The following is a 17,967-nucleotide window of genomic DNA, read 5'->3' on the forward strand; positions in this document are numbered from 1 at the left end:
TTTCATTATTTTTCATTAATTTGATGCTTGCAATTGGAAGATATATTCTCGATTTAAACTCGAACAAAGAACTTTCAAATTTTCATCAGAAATGTGTGAAATTGGTTGTTTTCCATCTGAAATTGAAATTATGATCGAAAATTTAATGCACCAATATTAAAATCAACTATTATATACACAAAACGCAATTATTTAAGATCTTTATCTAGATGTTAACAAAAGAATGAACTTTTATTCAGATACATATATTGGACAAACTCAGTAAACAAATATGAACAAAACATAAATACTCCATATATTTTGAATAGAAATTGGGTATCTATAGATGAACAAGGAGTGTTTATGAATTCTGGCTTGCCAACTACAGTAGTTTACTAATAAAACAATTGGAAGGATTGTGTATCTAGTGGTACCGTTTTATAGAACTCTAATAAAAAGATATGAATCTGCCTTCGTCAACGGTTTTGGCCATATTCCCATTTTGAATAATTTACTAAAAATTGCGCTGGCAGCCGTTAATTAAAAAACAACCAAATTCAGGAAGCAACCAAGTTCTCAAACCAATGGTAAATTTAATCAATACTTTCTTTAGAGAGAAGATCGTAAGACGTGGCCCAATAGCAGTTGTTTTTTTCCTGTTTATTTGTGATATTGCATTGATTTTTATTAATATTTCTTTTCCCCGCAGAATGCCAAAAGATGAGTTATGGATAACTGATTATGACGTTGATGTAGTATATTCATGGGTTGATGGTGAAGATAAGTACTGGCAAGAAAAAAAGACCAAAGCCGAATTAGATTTTAAACATCTTACACGACCAAATGTAGACAAAGGGCGCTTCATCAATTTTGAAGAAATCAGGTATTCACTTCGTTCAGTTGAGAAGTTTGTTCCATGGGTTCGTAAAGTTTTTATAATAACAGATAATCAAACCATCCCATATATCAAACGTGACCATCCCAAGATTGTTTATGTTGATCATAAAACCATATTTCCCAAGGAAGCATTACCATGTTTTAATTCCAATTCCATTGAACATTCCATTTCCAATATTCCAGGTCTTTCAGAAAACTTTTTATATCTCAACGATGACTTTTTCTTTTCACGGCCACAGTCCAAGAAAGAATATTTTGTCCGCAAAGGAGTACCGAAATATCATGTCATCAATGAACGGTGGCAAGATGTTCACGAAGAATACTATAAATTATCGCAGCATCCGAACCGTAGTGACTCAGATAAAACGAATTATTTTGCCTCGTTATATTATACCGCAAGTTTGTTCCACAATTTAACAGGCGTCTATCCATATAGTCGTAACTTCCATAGTGTATTCCCATGTACGCTCACCATAATGCGCGAAGCGTATAAAATATTTGGCGAAACTATTAACCAAACAATTGCCCATCATTTCCGAGAATATAACGATATCATGTTCCAATTGTCATCGATTTTGGCGTGCGTCAAAAACCCGAAACTATGTAAAATGTATTCGCATGGAGAAAAGAGTTATTACGCAAAAGAAATTAATTTCCACGTCGACCATAACCCGTTCAGGAAAATTAAGGCAAAGAACTATTTGTCTGTTTGCGTAAATACAGGAGGATCAACTATAGACGATTATAGGAAATATGCAAAGATATGGCTGGAGCAATGGCTGCCGGAAAAGTCAAGTTTCGAAATTTGATGTGATCACTTTGATAATAAATAAAAAATATATCTTAAATTCTATAAGTTTTAGTAAACTAAAAATTTATATATTATTTAATTTGTTATGAATTTTCTACAAAATAAATCAGTTGAAGAACTTAAATGGTTTTTAAAGACATTAGATCATTATCCAAATATGATGTGATATTATTTCGAAATTTTATATCTTTTTTGAATATTTTGTGCTTCAGACCGTTAAGTAAGATTTTTAAATTTAAAGTCAAATTTAAGTTTTTACCTATGCAAATATCTGCAAAGTGATGCTTTTATTTATAAAAATGATTTTTAAATGTGGTTGTATATTGGAATTCCCCAACAATATAAATTTATATACAGTACCGGACACGAAAATCTGTCCATCGGCCATAAATTTCTGTCCAAAAAATAACCGCTGTTTAGAGTAAACGGCCGCGAGCCGAAAACATTGTCCATCGGCCGGAAATTTCTGTCCAAAGTCTTTTGGGCTAAAACGGTTTTGCAGCGAGCCAAAAAAATTGTCCATCGTTTACTTCAAATGCCGATCATTTCGTGGACAGAAATTTCCGGCCGGTGGACAGATTTTCGTGTCCGGTACTGTAAAATGGTATTTAAGGTATTTCAAAATTGAAATTTTCAATGCGATTTGATCAGATCTGAATTGAGAATATATTTGGTCTTGACGTTAGCTGTTTTCGATTATTTCAGACACGAACACGAACTTTTTCAGTCAGTGTAATTGTGATGTTTTAACTCCTTCTAAAAATACACCTTCTGCAATCCAATCAATTTTATACCAAAACTTGATAATGTATTTAATAAAGCACAAACTGTTTCAAAATTGCATCCAAATATTTAAAATTTTATTTATGTATAAGGATATTTACTCAAGTATAGAATGCAAAAAATTGTATATCGACTTATCACGTAACATTTCTGGTGATTTTCCATTTCTACATATTTTACCCAATGGGAGTGCGACAGAAGCGATTACCACCGACAGCATCCAATCCTTAAATCCCAAGCGATGACATCCTACGTAAGTACCGCACAACAGCAGCAATATTTGGAACAACACAATTCCGCATATTATCATTATAATCGAAGGGCTTTCATTGAAGTTTTTCGTTGTTGGGTTATTTCTTTCTACGGCCATTGCGTTAAACATGTTAAAAATTTGGGCGAATACGAAAACATTTAATATGAATGAGTAATGATAATCTCCGAAAGGAAATGCGTTCATTGGAGGGAATATTATAATCAACAAAATGACAACGAATAGATATAATACTTGGAATGTTATATTCTTCACCATAAATGGAGTTAACAAAGAAGTGTTATTATTTAACTTCTTCTTTTGTAACATATAATTCTTCGGCTTTCCAATGCTATAAATGATTGCGCCCAAAATTACAATGACGAAATTTGTATAAAGTGTTTGGAAGCCATTAAATATCATTTCGGAGATGAAAAACGATGTGACAATCGATGTTAAAAGTGTTGACGTAACAATCATTAATTGGAACTGTATGAAACAACGAATTTTATATAACAAACAACAATTCCATTTGAAATAATTCGATATGAAATTAATGTCATTCCCCATATTAACTATTCGATGAATATTATTAACATTAGGAAATGTTAATGATATATTTTCAGTGATTCCAATGTTTTCATTATATTCTTTTAATAACAAATTAATGAAATTCTTTTTATCATTTGTTGATGCATTAGTTACAACTGCAATTTTATTTAAGATTTCCATTTGTTGTTGATAATTCAGACCAAAGAATTCTTTAGCTGTAATTGCAATTTTGTTTTTGGTTAATATATGACATTTCTTAGCAATAGTTTTAGATGTTATTAAACTATCGCCTGTTATCATGATAACTTTAGTTCCTGCGCTTTGACATTCGATGATTGCCTTACGTGAATTATCACGAATTGGATCATAAACGCAAATGATTGTCACTAACGTTAAATCGGACTCAATGATATCATTTGTTAATTCATTTGGTAAACTTTTGATGTATTTTTGTGCAATGCACATTGTGGTAAATCCTTGTTCACATTTCGAGTTATTAATTTGTGTTAACTTCTCAATGAAATCTTTTGTGATTGTTTCGACTTTCCCATTTTCATTATAATAATGTGTACATAACTTAATGATGTCTTCGGGTGTACCTTTAACATATATATTATATCCTTCATTTTGTTGTGTAATTGTGGAAAATAAATTTCGACTTTTATCAAATTGAAAACATTTTACAACTTTCGCATTCTTTCGAATTTGTTCTGAATCAAATCCAAAAGTATTAACTAAGTTTAATAATGAATAATCTGTTTGCGTTAAATATTCTTCGTTTAAGTTACAACTTAATGAAAATGTATTAGCTAAAAGTGGTTTGATTTCGGTCGAGAAATTTGTGATGTCTTTGCATCGAAAAATTCGATTGTTAATTATACATTGTTCAACATTCATTTGATTCTTGGTCAAAATACCTGTTTTGTTGGTACAGATAATGTTGATAGGGCCATAAGATTCATATAAACAATATTTGGAGAAGTCCTCATTTGATAATTTTCGTTCCATATAATCAAGTGATAATGAATATACAAAATGTGGCCATTTTTGGGAACTACAGGTTATAAATGATAGGAAAATAACAAAGAAATTAATGGGCTCTCGAACATAGCCCCATGGCAATTTACTGTATCGAATATTGATTATCCAAATGACTATAAGAACTAGTAAAATGTTAAAGGAAATGACACCAACTTTCTTGCCAAGTCGATTACCAAAGGAATCAACGCGTTTTTGAAGCGAATTAGAATGTGATGATATATCATATCGTGGTTGATGGCCAACGCAAAGGGTTAACATTTGGCCACTCCCACTGGTAACAGTTGAACCCGATATAAGAAATGGATCATGCTCATCCTTGGGAATTGAAATATATTCACCATTAATTGATAATTGGTCAACAAAAATTTGATCATAATCAATAAGAACTCCATCAGAAGGAACAGTACTTCCAGGTTGGAGTTGGATAATATCACCAACTACGACATCATAATTTTTGATTTTTGTTAATACTCCTTTTCGAATAACATTTACATCAAAAACTTCGCGCTGTTTTTTGGCTAATATAAGTCTGTGGTGATCTCTGTAATCTATATAGGATTGAATAAATATTATTGCAATGATTGAAATTAACATGAATATTTCATCAAAAACCGAATACTCTTTGTCTGAGTAAGAAGCAAGTCGGTAGTCTGTTATTAAACAATATACTACTAAAGAAATTAAAAGTATTGTTTTGATGCTAAAAAAGTATCGTATTGCTATAGTAAAAAAAGGTTTAAAATCTCTATCAAAAAATTCGTTGTTCCCGTAAAGTGAAATTCTCTGCGGTATTGAACTCGGGTCAATGCCTTCACTTAAATTTACATGAAATCTTTTTCCTATGTTACCAACGCCGCCATTGCTTTGAATACTACGAACATTATTGGAATTAACTATGTTATGAAGTTCATCTGATGAGATTTGCATGTGGAAACAAGATCTCCTTTGTGAATAAGATAGAGGATTCAATTTTTCAGTGCATGTTAAATGTAAACTCTTTAATTTCCTCTGAAATAGGGTTCATTAAATCCAAAACCACTTTTGAATTAAGTAAGGCCACCTAGTTTTTGAACGTGGTGGGGTGACTTTTGTACGTTAATATATCAAAACAACTTTTCAAAATTTTATCTGTGATATGTTTGTTCTATCTTGCATGTTAAATCGCAAACATCTTCAAAATCTTTAACTCTTTCTGAACTCTTTCAACCGGGGACAATCGTTGCCATATGGCATTATTTTTCATCTAACAATTTTTTCATAAATACAAAAGTGCTATTTAATAAAAAATAAACCCAACAATTTCTAACGTCTTGAATGACACCGATCATTCCTCGTACGAGTACATGGTATTATAAAACCTAAATTTCACTAGCGTTAGTTTAGAATTATAAATAATATTGTTTGTTTTTTCACCATCTATAACCATATTATTGAAACGAAAACATTAAAAAAAATAGTATTGCATTACATAAATTGAAGAAGCGAAGGACTATAAATAGATAAAATTTTATTTTAACTATAATAGATTAAATTTAATCCATTAATGAATTCATTATTAAAATTTTGAAACTTCTAAAATGTAATTTTTTTCTTAATCTATAGAATTATCAACAAAAATTATAAACAATGACTTTATTTAATATAAAAACATTTCTATTTTACCACAAATCAAGGAAAAATTCTTCAATTTCTGATTCTGTATAATTTGATCCAGGACCAATACAGTGCTTCATTTCATCAGCAAGTTCTTGCATGCCGATGTGAGGACACTTTCCGTATTGATGTCCTCCTTTTTGGCCACAGTTTAAACAAAATGTTCCATTTTTCCAATTTGAATCTGCAGGAATTGAATTTTGGATATTAACATCGGAATATACACCAAGCTCATCTTCTAAGTATTGCCCTTCTTCTATAACGCGTTTATATACATATTGGAAATCTTTTTCAAGCTCATTTTCAAGATCTTCTAATTTAGGGAGATCACCTGTACAAGAAGATGACATGTGTCCAAGCTTTCCACACCTATAACATATTGTCTTTGGTAAAGTCAGTGTTTCAGATTTTGATCTTTGGATTTTAGGTTGAACAATTGTAGTTCCAGGCATAACATTTACTTTGTGAAAGAACGTGGATAGATAAAATCCAGCTTCATCATCCAATGAAAGACCAGTGCATTGAATCATATTGCTTCAGTTTTTTGGTCATTGCCGATCAAAGAGAAACACGATCAAAAATTATTGAAAAAATGGCGCGCTGTTCCTTCTTGACCAAGCCGATAGAATATCAAAAGTGCAGAATGAGCGTTTGTTGAAGTCTTGACTCAAACTTCTAGAAGTTCTGTTTTTATTCTAGAATAAATACACTCAAATACATTAAAAATTTTATTAATTTTTTCAAAATTTATACCTTTCTTACGAAATTTTTCAGTTTTAAAGTTCGGGCATAGATGCAAAAAACATTTAAAAATAAGAATGATTGCTTTAATAAATACTTATTTATGAAATTAATTAATTTAGAAAATATTTTGATGAAATAATTATGATAAAATGATAACGTCTTAGTAATTGATTATATATATTTAATTATTAACATTTAATCGATGATGGTGATGAAATGAAATCAGATCACATCATTAAAAGAGATTGATATGGAATAATGTTCCATTCAACAACTAGAACAAATAGAAGATAAAGTTATTCTATTGCAAGTACATCATACTCAAGTAATTTTTTTTTGAAATCCAAAAAGGTTGGTTGAACCAAAGTTGGAGAAAAGGAACAACTTTTCAAGGCAACTAACATTAAGTATTAATCATATTTTTATTTAAAGCATATATAAATTTTTGAAATAATTTCATATGCATTAGTGGAAAATCAATAGAGAGATAAACTCACCATTGTTCAAAATGCAGAAATGCTATATTAAGCTTGGTCATCAATGTAATTATTTTGGAAACTATATTTCTTCTTCCATATCATTTACTTTGTTTCTTTCCAATATATCATTCATTTCAACTCAATTCTCATCGTTTAGATAAGATGTTTCAGCATCTCTGTGAGTCTTGGAATGTTTACATGATACTCAATGATTTTTGGAACAGAATTTTTCTCATCAAATTGAGTTAATTTAAAAAAAAAATCATCTTTTTGATTACAAACAAAAATTTAGTAAAAAATAGAACTCTTTGCAATTGTTGGCTTTGTAATTGCATTATTTCGTCTTATAAAACCGATTTTCCTTGATCCTAACGTTCCACCTTTCCTTCCCGAAATGCGGATTATGCCTGATTTCCCTCTCTTTTTCAGATCAGTGTTTCTGTCTAAAGTGATAATTTTTTGATGTTGAAGGGTTCTTGCGGTTCGATTAAATTCAATTTCTTTTTGGGTGTAACTTCGTTCGATATCGCTTTCGCTTACATTGCAATCTTCCTCCCAGTCTGGTTTGTTAAAGAAGTTGTCGACTTTTCTCATCGAAATAATTATTGATTTTGATTCTGGCGAAATCGCGTTAGATTCGATATTGCAGAGCCACCTATGCGAAAGGGCCTCCGATTCTGTGATTCTTTTGGCTGGATCAACAGTTAAAAGTCTCGAAATTAAATCTGAGCATTCTGGACTTAAAGATGTTGGGATACTGTAATCACCTGCTCTTATCTGCTCGATGAGCTGTGCTTGGTTTCGGTTCGACCAGGGAAGTTGACCTGTTACTAATGCATATAAAATAACCCCAATGCTCCAAAGATCAGAAATTCTTCCATCATATGGTTTACCTGTAAGGCATTCTGGAGATGTGTAACATAATGAACCACACGGCGTTGTGACTAAGCCATCTTTTCCGACAAATTTTGATAATCCAAAATCAGATATTTTGATTCTTCCTTGTTGATCTAACAGAATGTTTTCTGGTTTGATATCTCTATGGGCTACTCCTATAGAATGGATGTATTGTATAGCATTTAGCAATTGATAGATAAGATTTGCAGCTTCTGGCTCTGGTATTTTCCCACGATCAATAAGAAACTTATACAAATCACCACCTGGACAGTATTCCATAAAAATATATATGTTAAATTCGTCTTTAAGAAGATCAATTATTTGAACAACCCCTGGATGGTACATTTGTTGATTAACCCGTATCTCTTCTTCAGTCCTTTCCCATAAGTCATTTGTTATAAGCGTGTTTATAGGAATAATCTTACAGGCATAATGTTGCTTTGATTCATTTTGCAATGCAAGCTTCACATATGAAAATGCACCTGCGCCAATCGTTTCTAAGAGTGAGTATTTGCCAATTTGGGATGGGACAACAAACGTCTTCATCAGCTTCGGAGTTGGATATCAACAACTTCGAAAATGCAGTACGATCAAAAACATCTTAAAAGTTTTCACTTTTTATGAATGAATTGAAATTTTGAGGCGAAATTTGCTCGTGAATTTTTTTTTTTTGATAGAATTGAAGCTATCGCTTCGCGCTATATCAACAGCGAGCTCCAATAAATATTAGCATCATATATACATATATATATATATATATATATATAATTTTAATCTTCCCTTAATTCTTTTATGAGGACGAAGTGAGTTTTTATTCATTGAATTTTAAATTAACAATTTTTTAATGATTTAATATAAGAGGGACTCAAACTTCAAATCCGACGATATTTTTTCATCGATAATTTTATGTTGATAATGGTATCTGTTGGAGATACAAAAATACCATCGTCATGAAATTTTAATCGTTAAATCTAGATAATTATCTTTTATCATTTTTTGAAATTTGAGAAAAAGTGAAAATACATGAAAAAAACAACTTCTTTAAACGATTTGGGAAAAGTGACACTCAAATTTCCACGTTCCTCTCAGAAGAATTGAAAATGATCCTTAATGTCATTCCAACGTTGCTAGCATATATGAGGAATATCAGACAAAACAAAAATACATGTCAGTGGTCACATTATCATCATTATAAAGATTTCTTATACAAAAACAATGCAACAAATTACATTCTCTCTCACAGTAGTTTTCAAAAATATGTTTGGTCAAAGGAATCCTTTTACTGATCTTTTCAATTGGTAAATGAATTCATTTGACCTTCTTGAATCAATTGCGATTCTTCAGGAATCTTGCTTCTTTTATTCTTATACTTAATTACCAAAACAGTAACCACAATTATTACTGTCAAAGCTGCAATACATCCCATAGTAATTGCAAAAACTGCGTTATTTTTATTACAATTATTTGTAATATCATTATTCCCTTCTTCAACTTGAAGTTCTTTTATTACATTTAATGGACCGAATTTTGTTCCATTATAATTTTTTGTTGTTATTACATATTTTGCTTTCATTCTTGTAAATACGCTATCTCCAAACTTTGGTTCAACTTCACCATAAAAAGATATGTTTTGAAGGTTTTTACAATGAAAGAAAGCGTTATCACCAATTGAATTTACTTTTTCTCCAATAATAATTTTTGTTAATGTTAAACAATATTTAAAAGCGTATTTTCCAATTGAAGTAACTGTATTTGGTATTTTGAATTCTTCATTTTCTTTCTTTATTGGATAACAAATTAATTTTGTTATATCTTTATCATAAAGAACACCATCATTTTTGAAATTGGAATATTTTTCGTTTTCTAATGAAACATTAATGAAATATAATCCAGTGTTTTGGAATGCTTCTTCTCCAATAAAAGTAACTGATTTTGGAATTTGAATATTTTTCAAATTATAACTGCCCGTAAATGCTGATTCATTAATTGTTTTAACATTTTCTCCGATTTCAACTGTTTCTAAATGATTGCAATTCATAAAAGCTCTTTTTCCAATTGATGTAACTGAATTTGGAATTATAATATTTATTAAGTTGCTACAACTATTAAAAGAATAATCATCAATATAAATAACTGAATTAGGAATTACAAAAGTTTTTCTTGGATTATCGACTGGATATAAAATTAATTTTTTTATTCTTTTGTCATAAAGAACATCATCATTTTCGAAATTAGAATACTTTAAGTTATTTTTGTCAACTTTAATAAATTGAATTTTATCACAATGAATAAATACATTAGTTCCAATGTAATTAACTGATTTTGGAATTGTAACATTTTTTAATGAGAAGCAAAATTCGAATGCATTATCTTCGATTCTTTGAACATTATTTCCAATTAAAACATTTTCCAAATTCATTACAAAACTAAAAGAATTTGAACCAATCGAAAGAACTGAATTTGAAATTTCAAATGTTTTGAACTCATTACATGAATTAAATGCATAACTTTTAATATATAGAACTGACTTTGGCAATTCATAATTATTTACTGATTTTCCACATGGATAACATATGATTGAACTAATATCTTTACTATAAATGACTCCATCATCTTTGTAATTGCTATAATTTTGATTTTCATTTGATATTTTTATATATTGAAGTTTAATACAATTTGAAAAAACATTTTCTCCAATATAAGTAACTGATTTTGAAATTGTGATTGTGTTTAATAATTCGCATCTCTGAAATGCATTGGAATCAAGAGAAATAATCGAATTTGGTAATGTGAGATTACTTAAGGAACAACATGTTTCAAAAGCACTTTCTTCAATTGTTCTTAAGTTATTACTAAACTTAATCGATTCTAATAATGAACAGTGATAAAATGCTTTGAAACCAATCGATGTAACTGAGTCACTGAGATCTACAGTAATAATTCTCCATAAAGAGAATGCATAACTTGGAATCTCAGTGACATTATTCATTATTATTATATGTTTCGCTACTGCTCGATATTGCTTTATAGATATACCAAACAATGACAATGTTAGTGTTTGTGTTTTTTCATCATATGCTTGCAATGTGTGAAACAAAAACAATGAGAACATAAAACCCATTTCTCCAAAAAAATATGTGAATATGTAAACTACTCAAATAGGTGGCCGGGGTGAGGTGATGTAACAAACTTTTTAAATGTCTATTTGGTTTTGTCCTTTGAAACAATCATGATTACAACAGTCAAGTGACTCAACCGAAATCTACATACAAAAAGATTTGTAATTATCTCAAAATTCTGAAGATGAACTGTTTCAGTGAAATTTTTACGGTTAAAGCTGCTTGTCAAAATGGTTTGAAAGAAAAATTTGTTTTGCTGTGCGAAAAGAGATCTCTTATCAAAAAATAAACATGTTAAAGGAAAGTGATTTTAAAATATTTTGTGAATTGTTATTATTTACCTTGGTTTCATAGAGTTTTGTGCTTCTACAAGAGGAACTGTTTTATTGTTATTTACCTTACTTTCAATTGATTGTTGTGATGTTTCTATGCGTGAATTACTATTGCTTATCTTTGTCTTTAAAATATGTTTTAATAATTTGAAGCAACACTTCATATAGCAGTTAGAAATAATAATATGGAAATAGTAAAATTACTTTTTGATAAAGTTTATGGGTACATCTTTTAAACCGATTATATGAGGCAGTGAATGATATGAATAAGTTCTGGAATGTTTAATTACATTTCACATTCATTTTGGTAGTTATTAAAATGCCAAAAAACATTATATAAGTATAGATCTCCTTCATGTGAAAATATAACACTGTCATATCGTGATGAAGGAACAAAATTAAAATGATATTCTCTTAATTATTACATTTGATACTTCTTCAAGTGAATTAATTCCATATTTTTCTTTGAATTAAACACAATCAATGATATAATTTTTATGCTCCTAATTAATTTCTATGATATCTTTGGAAACATGTGCTTCCCATTTAGTCACTAAGCATGCTTAGGGCAATACATGTAAAAATGTTCATAATAAAATATGTTTTCTATTTCATGTTTGTCTTTAAAGGAATATAAAAAAAGTCAGTTCAAATAATTCATACCTAATTCTTGAGTAACAAAAAATTAAAATATGTCTATGGAAAAATAGATGCACAATAGTATTTACATATTCGAATTCATCATACCAACATTGTTGAATTTGGGAATGCTTGAGAGGAACTAGAGTAAACAATAATGATTTGTGGAACATAATTTGCATGGTATGATTTACCTATGTTAAAAGATATTATTGAAATACATTGTAATTGCTAGTGTTAATGATATATTTTATGGGTTAAGTTAGTTCATACATTAATCCCAATGTTCATTAAAGAATTATAAAAAGTCACGAAGCTAAAATACTTATCGTTATTATAAAAAAGTCATACATTGAATAGTTTACATCATTTGTAAGCACGACGATAGAACATTCACAAATAATTTATAACAATTGTTATAAAAAATTATAATATATCCTTTATCAACAACAAAAAGTTCAATACGCATATCCAATTATTCTCTTTCTTATTGACGGGACATTCATAATCACCAAAAATCCAAACAACAGAACCATTTCTACAACAGATCCGAACACAACAATTTTCATAGCGGGAGATTTATCAGCGCTTTTAGCGATCGATGATATTACATTTTCATGGTCAATTCCTTCTTCATCCATTTGTTCGAAGATTGCTTTCAAGTTCAGAATCTGATCATAAGTTTTGAAAAACTTTTCTTTCAGTGTCGAGTTAAAAAAGTCCAACATCTTCTGCGCCGAATTCATTGCTGCGCCTGCAACGTCGCGCGCACTTTGTACCCGCTCCACAATTTTGATCGTTCGCTTCTGCCACTTTTGTGAATACATCAAAAGATTTTCCTGAACAAACTCAGTCAAATCTGAGAACGATGCGACGTCAAATGACGCGTGGTTAACCTCATCGACAACATCGAAAACGCGATCTGTTGTTGATTCTGGGGTTTCCGTAACATTAGGAACACCTGACGGATTCAAGCGTTTGAAGGATTGAAGCTCAGATGTGGTTTTGTTGAAAATTGGATTTCGGAACCCTGATTTATGTGGATGTTTGACATGTCCATGATTTCTATGGTTCCCAAGTGTGTGTTGATGTTCTTCAAAATTTAATACTCTGCTTGAAAAGTCGTCGATTTTAAATAATATTTCATAAAGATTAATTTGCGTGTAATATTTATTGCACGCGGCAGTAAGGCCAATGTAGTGCTCATAAAGGCTGACATTAAGGCGTTGAGTAAAATATTGTTTACCATCAATATTAACGGAAACTTCTTTATCGTTGAAATTAAGGGTAAACAAAATTGGAGTGTTGTCTTGAAAAGGAATTGATATATCTGGGTGATCAAAATTTTCAAGAGAATATGCTTTTTCTCCAGAAGATTGAATTAAACTCATTTGAAGAGTTTGTTGTTCTGTTGAATGATCTATTAAACCTACAAAGGAGATGCCTCTGAATTTTGAAGGCCCACCACAAATTGGACCAGAAGTTCCATACTTGTTAACTATTAAAAAGTTAAATCCACCTCCACCATTTCCTTCGCCAAATTCAATCTTAAATGAAATAGACCAAGGAAATTCTGGAACTTCCACTTTAGTCCATAAAAAGCCTTTTCTATATTGTATTGGTGGAGTGAGCATAATCATGTCTTTGTATATAACTGAAGAGCCACCAACTTCCCAATAACCAATATTTCCTTCCTCTGTTGGTTCAAATGGTGGTGATAAGTCTGCAGTTGTTTTAGAAACACATTGAAACACTAAAACAACAACAAACATTTTGCGGTTTTGACAGTGATTCGAAATGTTATGTGAAAAATAACACAGAAGTGCAAAAAATGATGAAAATGAAACTGAATAACAAGCTTTTAATGTATATAATTTACAAAATATTATATCCCTATCACAAATAATCTTGCAAAAATGTTTTGCAAAAAGTTGTGAAATTTTGAAATATACAAAAAAATTCTTTGATAAAACAAAACAATTGTCATATGTACAAGTGCTTTATCACTAAGCAGGCAATGCAAATTACTACAAACAAATGAGGTATGTATCCATTCCAATCAATTTTTGTGTCAGATATCTTATCAACATTTTGTAATTCTTCGCGAATACAATCATTTAATTCCTTTAAAGCATCTAACTGCGATAATAATTCCAATCTTGTCTCTCTTCCTTCTTCTTTGGTTTCTTCCATCCAATGAAAAGTGACAAACGTTTATGATAAAAACCGTTTTGACACTTTTTAGACCAATGCTAACTGTTTTTCTTTATCTTGCAAGCCTCACAGCACCCAAATACATAACAATTTCTGTGTCCGACTTTTATCAAATGGAATACGAGATGAACACACAAGGTACATCATATGCTGTTGAACCTTCTAATTACAATATAAATAAAACTGTTTATGTAATGCGCGAGAGTGGTGAAAGAGAAGATGGTTCTAACTATACATCTTACAAGGTTACTGGAACTACACAAGAATTAGCAGAATTAAGAGCTTCATTGAACTTAATTTCTGATCCAATTTCAAATATTTCCGATTATACTCAACAAGGATATACAGTTAAATTCATCTTTCTTGAAAAGGCAGCTTCCTTTAGTCAAATGAGTACTTTCTGGGTGAATATAGTTGTATGGATAATTTTCATTGCAGCAGCTTTATCTGGTTATTTGATATGGCACTTCGACAACTATAGCAAAGATCCAAGGAACTCATTGTTGTTCGTAACCGAAGGAAATAGGATTGTCACAGGTGAATAAATAAATAATTATCCATTTTCATTTTAAATGTTTATAACTTCCTACTGAAGCAGCAATTAACTGAGACACATATTGTTACAATAAAAATTTAGAGTCAGAGCACACTGACTAAATTTAGCAAAAAATTCCGAAATTTTAAATTCATTATCTTCATCATTATTCTCTTGTATGGTATAATAAAGGTAAAAAAGTTTTTTCTTACTGCATTACACGTTATGAAATCTTAAATTAAATTTGTGCGCAACAAATGTCATTTAACACTATACAGTGAATAATCCAAAGATTTGTTATTAATAACCAAGAAAAAATTTTATCGAATTGTTTACATATCAATTGAGAGTTGGAATTATTTCGCAATGATTTATGAATTTATTTTAAGTCATCTTTTGCAAGTTCACGCGCGAAATTTTGCAATATGTTCTCGAACTCTTCGACCGAGTCCGCTCTCAGTTTTTTGATTTCGATGATTGAGACGTCGTAAACTTCGTCTTTCAAAAGTTGAATGGAAAAGCCGGTTTGAAACGGTTTTCTTACGAAGACTTTGAACCTTGATTTCCCGCCTGCGGAAGTCAAGTTCGTGTCAGGCCCATCGAAGAATCTGCGAATTGTTTCTTCGATTTCGTTAAGTGTCTTCAGCGACTCAATAATGAATTTATTTGATGTTTTTTCAACTTCTCCTAATCCAATGTCATTCTCATCTCTGTCTTGTGCGAGCCATGGATGATTCAAAAGTTCGTCAACTGATGGCCTTTTTGCAGGATCATGTACCAAAATTTTCTCAAGAAGATCATTAACTTTATCGGAGAAATATGGTGGGAACTCGATGCTGTGCTTAACAATTTGTTCCCCAAGACTCGCAATTTGGAGGTTTGGAGGATCATCTGGTTTGGAAATAAAAGGAATATGACCAGACAAAATACTATACAGAAAAATGCCACATGCCCAAACATCTGCTTTCTTGCCATCGTATTTTTCGCTGGTGAAAATTTCAGGTGCTTGGAAATTTGGAGTTCCATAAGCACCTGAAACAAAACCATCGTCAGGAAGAAACTTAGCATTGAAAAAGCAGCCAAGTTTGAATTTTCCATCAACAATGAACACATTTTCAGGACGAATATCAAGATGAACAATTTGATTAGAATGCAAATGTGATACAGCAACAAGTAGGTCATTAAAGATGATTTTTGCAGAAGATTCCTTCAGAGGGAATTGAGATCTATAATGATGAATTAAATTAACATCTTCAGATTCAACAATTTGAAAATAAACAGAATTAAAAGTAGACTCTATAAAACTTTGAATAAGGTTGTGATGAACAGATCCAAGAACTTCACATTCGGCACGAAGTTTATCGATAAATCTTGTTGATAAAACTGCTTTCCTATGAACGCAGTGTGCAGTGCATTGATTACTACCAATTTTTGAAACCAATTTTCTGCGTACGTATGGACCTGGCATTGGTGTTTCTTCGAGAATTCTGTATCTTCCGCTTGGATCTTCTGTATCCATTTTAGTTTTGTAAAATACTCAAAAAGTTTTACATTGCATTTGACTCGAACTTTATCCACTAAAATCACTTGTATTATCAAAATAAACAACAAATTTACCCAATGCTCAAAAAATTGCTTTTATTTGTCTGATGTTTAGGCATTGAATTAAGCTCATCGTGAATTTGATTTAATCTCAAACTCTGATCCAAAAATTCATAAACAAACACATAATGACTTTACCTAACTAAGATGTGCAATTCTCGTCAAACTGGTGAATAAATTTTAATATTAAAAATATTTTAAAATGCTTTTACATGCTGACAGAGTTTGTTAATTTTGACACAAAATTCGATCAAAGATATTCAATCTCATTTTTCGGTCTCCCCAACTTAGTACACCACCGTCCATATGGTGGTGGGGTTTTTTTGTTCCACTTCGCTAATTTCTTCGAAATATATTGTTGTTCGGATTCAGTAAATTCCTTACCTTCTATTTCGTAGAAGCTTGGAAGATTTGGGTCCCAGTTTGCGATCATCTCAGACTTAGAATACGATAAATATTCATCAAGGATGACAGGATCATTCGTGAAGCGATGTTCTTTGCTCATTCGGAGTTGATCGTTTATGCATTCTCCGTTTAAGTTACAAACAATAGATATTAGAATATAATGATTCATTATTCCTCCCAGATCTGTACCAGACGTATTTTTTATCTGATTCTCGGCAAAATCTACTCTCATCTGAAAAAATAAATTTTTCAACTTCAATTTGATTTCCAATCAAAGACCGACAGAATTTTAAACGATTTTATTTTTGAATTTCGTATAAGTTTGAGCCCTTTTTTGGCGGCCTATATTTGTAACCAATAAAACTTAAAGCTTTGGATAATGTGGATTTTGATACTCGTGTTTTTGTTTGCGAATAAATTTCATCCCCTATTTCTACTAAAGTATGTCTTCCATTTTTACTGAGTATATCATCAATAATTTATAATTTATTCTCATTCATTGAATTCGGTCTTCCTAGAAATTTAGCATGGCACATGTAATCCTGGCCATTATCAATAGAAGTATGAACTTTTATAATCAAATCATGACTGATATGTTTTCCATGAAAATTCTGCTGCCTAGCTTCATGTTGCGACATACCTAGACTTTTAAACGCTGCTATTGCTTGAATTCGGTTATTTTTTAAATCGATATCTTTTTTATATTTGATTGACATTGGAAAAATGTTTTGCATTTTTTACTTATATTTTGTATAGTTTATTAGTGTCACTTTTGATAACTTTTTGAACAGCCCAAATTTATAAATTCAGTTTATATATTAAACTTGCGATTTCCACCCATCGTATATAGCGATCATCCTACGATCTTGATATTATGAATATATAATATATGTACATAGTTACATCTATGATTAATATAAATCTAAGAATAATATCATGATGAGCACGAGATAAATTTATTCTTTCATTCCAAAAAGTGACAAAAATCGACTTTTGCATGGTTTATATCAAACGATAGCAACAACGATAAGTGAC

The 17,967-nt window shown here is 30.6% G+C and overlaps 6 protein-coding genes across 6 annotated transcripts; 2 read left to right on the forward strand and 4 right to left on the reverse strand.

Moving 5' to 3' along the window:
* Positions 1–689: 689 nt before the first annotated feature.
* On the forward strand, positions 690–1,685 carry GO595_000805 (Stealth protein CR4, conserved region 4; the record flags this gene model as incomplete). Its single annotated transcript, XM_067921591.1, has 1 exon — positions 690–1,685. One exon carries the CDS (start codon positions 690–692, stop codon positions 1,683–1,685), a length of 996 nt encoding a protein of 331 aa, XP_067779061.1.
* A 4,286-nt stretch (positions 1,686–5,971) lies between these two features.
* GO595_000806 (Zinc knuckle family protein) lies at positions 5,972–6,496 on the reverse strand (the record flags this gene model as incomplete). The annotated part of the gene is made up of 1 exon (XM_067921602.1): positions 5,972–6,496. One exon carries the CDS (start codon positions 6,494–6,496, stop codon positions 5,972–5,974), a length of 525 nt encoding a protein of 174 aa, XP_067779062.1.
* Positions 6,497–7,477: 981 nt separating this feature from the next.
* GO595_000807 (CAMK family protein kinase) lies at positions 7,478–8,632 on the reverse strand (the record flags this gene model as incomplete). The annotated part of the gene is made up of 1 exon (XM_067921613.1): positions 7,478–8,632. The coding sequence occupies one exon, from the start codon at positions 8,630–8,632 to the stop codon at positions 7,478–7,480; it is 1,155 nt and encodes a 384-aa protein (XP_067779063.1).
* A 4,002-nt stretch (positions 8,633–12,634) lies between these two features.
* On the reverse strand, positions 12,635–13,948 carry GO595_000808 (Legume-like lectin family protein; the record flags this gene model as incomplete). Its single annotated transcript, XM_067921625.1, has 1 exon — positions 12,635–13,948. The coding sequence occupies one exon, from the start codon at positions 13,946–13,948 to the stop codon at positions 12,635–12,637; it is 1,314 nt and encodes a 437-aa protein (XP_067779064.1).
* Positions 13,949–14,425: 477 nt separating this feature from the next.
* Positions 14,426–14,935, forward strand: GO595_000809 (uncharacterized protein; the record flags this gene model as incomplete). The annotated part of the gene is made up of 1 exon (XM_067921636.1): positions 14,426–14,935. One exon carries the CDS (start codon positions 14,426–14,428, stop codon positions 14,933–14,935), a length of 510 nt encoding a protein of 169 aa, XP_067779065.1.
* Positions 14,936–15,304: 369 nt separating this feature from the next.
* On the reverse strand, positions 15,305–16,444 carry GO595_000810 (CBL-interacting protein kinase 9; the record flags this gene model as incomplete). Its single annotated transcript, XM_067921647.1, has 1 exon — positions 15,305–16,444. One exon carries the CDS (start codon positions 16,442–16,444, stop codon positions 15,305–15,307), a length of 1,140 nt encoding a protein of 379 aa, XP_067779066.1.
* Between the last annotated feature and the right edge of the window lie 1,523 nt (positions 16,445–17,967).

Source organism: Histomonas meleagridis (assembly GCF_020186115.1).
Source record: "Histomonas meleagridis strain 2922-C6/04-10x chromosome Unknown contig_111, whole genome shotgun sequence".
Taxonomy (NCBI): Eukaryota; Parabasalia; order Tritrichomonadida; family Dientamoebidae; genus Histomonas; species Histomonas meleagridis.